Source organism: Glycine max, chromosome 13, assembly GCF_000004515.6.
Source record: "Glycine max cultivar Williams 82 chromosome 13, Glycine_max_v4.0, whole genome shotgun sequence".
NCBI classification, from domain to species: domain Eukaryota; kingdom Viridiplantae; phylum Streptophyta; class Magnoliopsida; order Fabales; family Fabaceae; genus Glycine; species Glycine max.
The window spans coordinates 9,660,764-9,663,079 of NC_038249.2; the positions used below are offsets into that span (position 1 = coordinate 9,660,764).

Consider the following 2,316-nt stretch of genomic DNA (forward strand, 5'->3'; position numbering starts at 1 on the left):
AAAAGATACACCGACGTGTAGTTTGTTAAAATCACATTTCTTTCCCCAACAAAAGAAAATAATGCTCCAAGAGAATTCCATATTGATCACACTGTTACAAATGCTACTTCTTATCAGAAATGGCAACGGTCAGAACGAGTGCAAGAAATTGTCTTGTGGGCCTGGCCAACCCCTTATTAGATTTCCCTTCCAACTGGTGAAGGGGATCAAAGATGAATGTGCTAATCCCGGGTTTTGTTTATATTGTACTGATAAAAAGGAAACCATGGTTGTGCTCTCTACAATAGAATTCCGTGTCTACACCATACACTACGAATCTAACTTCTTTATGTTGACGGACCCGGAAAATTGCCTTCCGAACAAGTTTCTACAAATCGACAATTTTTTTCTACAGCATAACCAACTTGAATTAGGATTATTTGGAGATGAAAGAACAAACAACTTGAGCTTCTTTAACTGTTCTTCAGTTGGGCTTAGACACCTCAGAAAACAGGTTTATGGTTCTGACTTTTCTAATCAACAAGATATGATCTCCTGTCCGATTTTCGTTTCTGAATCTTACGACAGCGTCCTCGGTTTGGATCTAACATCCTGTACCAAGATGTTCGACACCACTTCGCCAGTTACGGCATACGACCTGCAGTTGAATATTTTGATTATGAGATGGTCCATACCAAATTGTACAAAGTGCGAAGCAAAAGGCAAGAGATGTAAATGGAAGAACAACAGCAACACAGAAGCAGACATTGAATGTGTTGACTGCAAACGGAAAAGAATCCATGTTCCCCAATCTTTTATCTTCGCTACTACAGGTTAGACCAGACTCTTTCACACTACTTCATTGAATGTTATAGGTTCTGAAACTATTTTAGAGTTTGAATTAGCTAAAGGTTGTTCTTTATTTATATATTTTATTGTAGGATCAATTCTTTTGGGGCTGGTGGCCATTGTTATCTTTAAGATAGCACTCTATTTTAGACAGAAAGAAGAAGACCAAGCAAGAGTGGCCAAGTTTTTAGAGGATTACAGGGCAGAAAAGCCTGCAAGATTTACCTATGCTGATTTGAAAAGAATCACCGGTGGCTTTAAAGAAAAGTTAGGGGAAGGAGCTCACGGGGCTGTATTCAGAGGAAAACTTTCAAATGAGATTCTAGTGGCTGTGAAGATCCTCAATAATACAGAGGGAGAAGGGAAGGAGTTCATTAATGAAGTGGGAATCATGGGAAAAATTCATCACATCAACGTGGTTCGTTTGCTTGGCTTCTGTGCAGAAGGATTTCATCGTGCTCTTGTCTACAATTTGTTTCCAAACGGATCCTTACAACGATTTATAGTTCCACCGGACGACAAGGACCATTTCCTTGGCTGGGAGAAGCTGCAACAGATTGCTCTTGGTATAGCTAAAGGAATTGAGTATCTTCATGAAGGTTGTAATCAACCCATTATTCATTTTGACATCAATCCTCACAATGTTCTACTTGATGACAACTTCACTCCAAAAATTTCTGATTTTGGCTTAGCCAAATTGTGTTCCAAGAATCCTAGTTTGGTGTCCATGACAGCTGCAAGAGGAACCTTGGGATACATTGCACCTGAAGTTTTCTCCAAAAACTTTGGGAATGTGTCTTATAAGTCTGATATTTACAGTTATGGAATGTTATTGTTAGAAATGGTTGGAGGAAGAAAGAATGTAGCCATGTCTTCTGCTCAAGATTTCCATGTTTTGTATCCAGATTGGATCCATAACCTGATTGATGGAGATGTACATATCCATGTTGAGGATGAATGTGATATTAAAATTGCAAAGAAATTAGCAATTGTTGGACTTTGGTGCATTCAGTGGCAGCCAGTGAATCGTCCATCTATAAAATCTGTCATACAAATGCTAGAGACTGGAGGGGAAAGCCAGTTAAATGTGCCTCCTAATCCATTCCAATCAACCACTTCAACTATTACAGGTGGACACACTAGAGTTACAAGACGACCTTTGGAGTTAGAAGTTATTCAAGAATGATTTCTAGTGGGAGAAAATTAATAGTTTAATTTGTAGAAAAGTAATAGATGTATGTATTTTATGTAATATCATTAAATCCAACCATAGTGTTTAAGGGTACTTTTTCTACTAAGAAGGAAAGTTTTGGTGTGTTTGAATTAACTATATGAAAATAAATTAAACTATTCAACAATTATTATTTTAATTGATGGTACAAATTTTTTTAATATTTGGATATGTTTGGTGAAATGTGATTTTCAAATAATCTTTTTCATTTGAGTTATTTAAAATGATCGATTATCTTAAAAAAAATTGATAAATAT

The 2,316-nt window shown here is 36.6% G+C and overlaps 1 protein-coding gene across 1 annotated transcript; it reads left to right on the top strand.

Moving 5' to 3' along the window:
- LOC100790964 (rust resistance kinase Lr10) lies at positions 1-2,113 on the top strand. The gene is made up of 2 exons (XM_003543926.5): positions 1-812; positions 921-2,113. The coding sequence occupies exons 1-2, from the start codon at positions 62-64 to the stop codon at positions 2,012-2,014; spliced, it is 1,845 nt and encodes a 614-aa protein (XP_003543974.2). The 5' UTR covers positions 1-61; the 3' UTR covers positions 2,015-2,113.
- Positions 2,114-2,316: the final 203 nt, after the last annotated feature.

What these genes read in the sequence shown, in the direction of transcription:
- LOC100790964 (XM_003543926.5), top strand. Translation starts at nt 62, where the DNA reads ATGCTCCAAGAGAATTCCATATTGATCACACTGTTACAAATGCTACTT. An exon ending in TTTTATCTTCGCTACTACAG is followed by an intron (nt 813 to 920) that starts GTTAGACCAGAC and finishes ATTTTATTGTAG; the next exon opens with GATCAATTCTTTTGGGGCTG.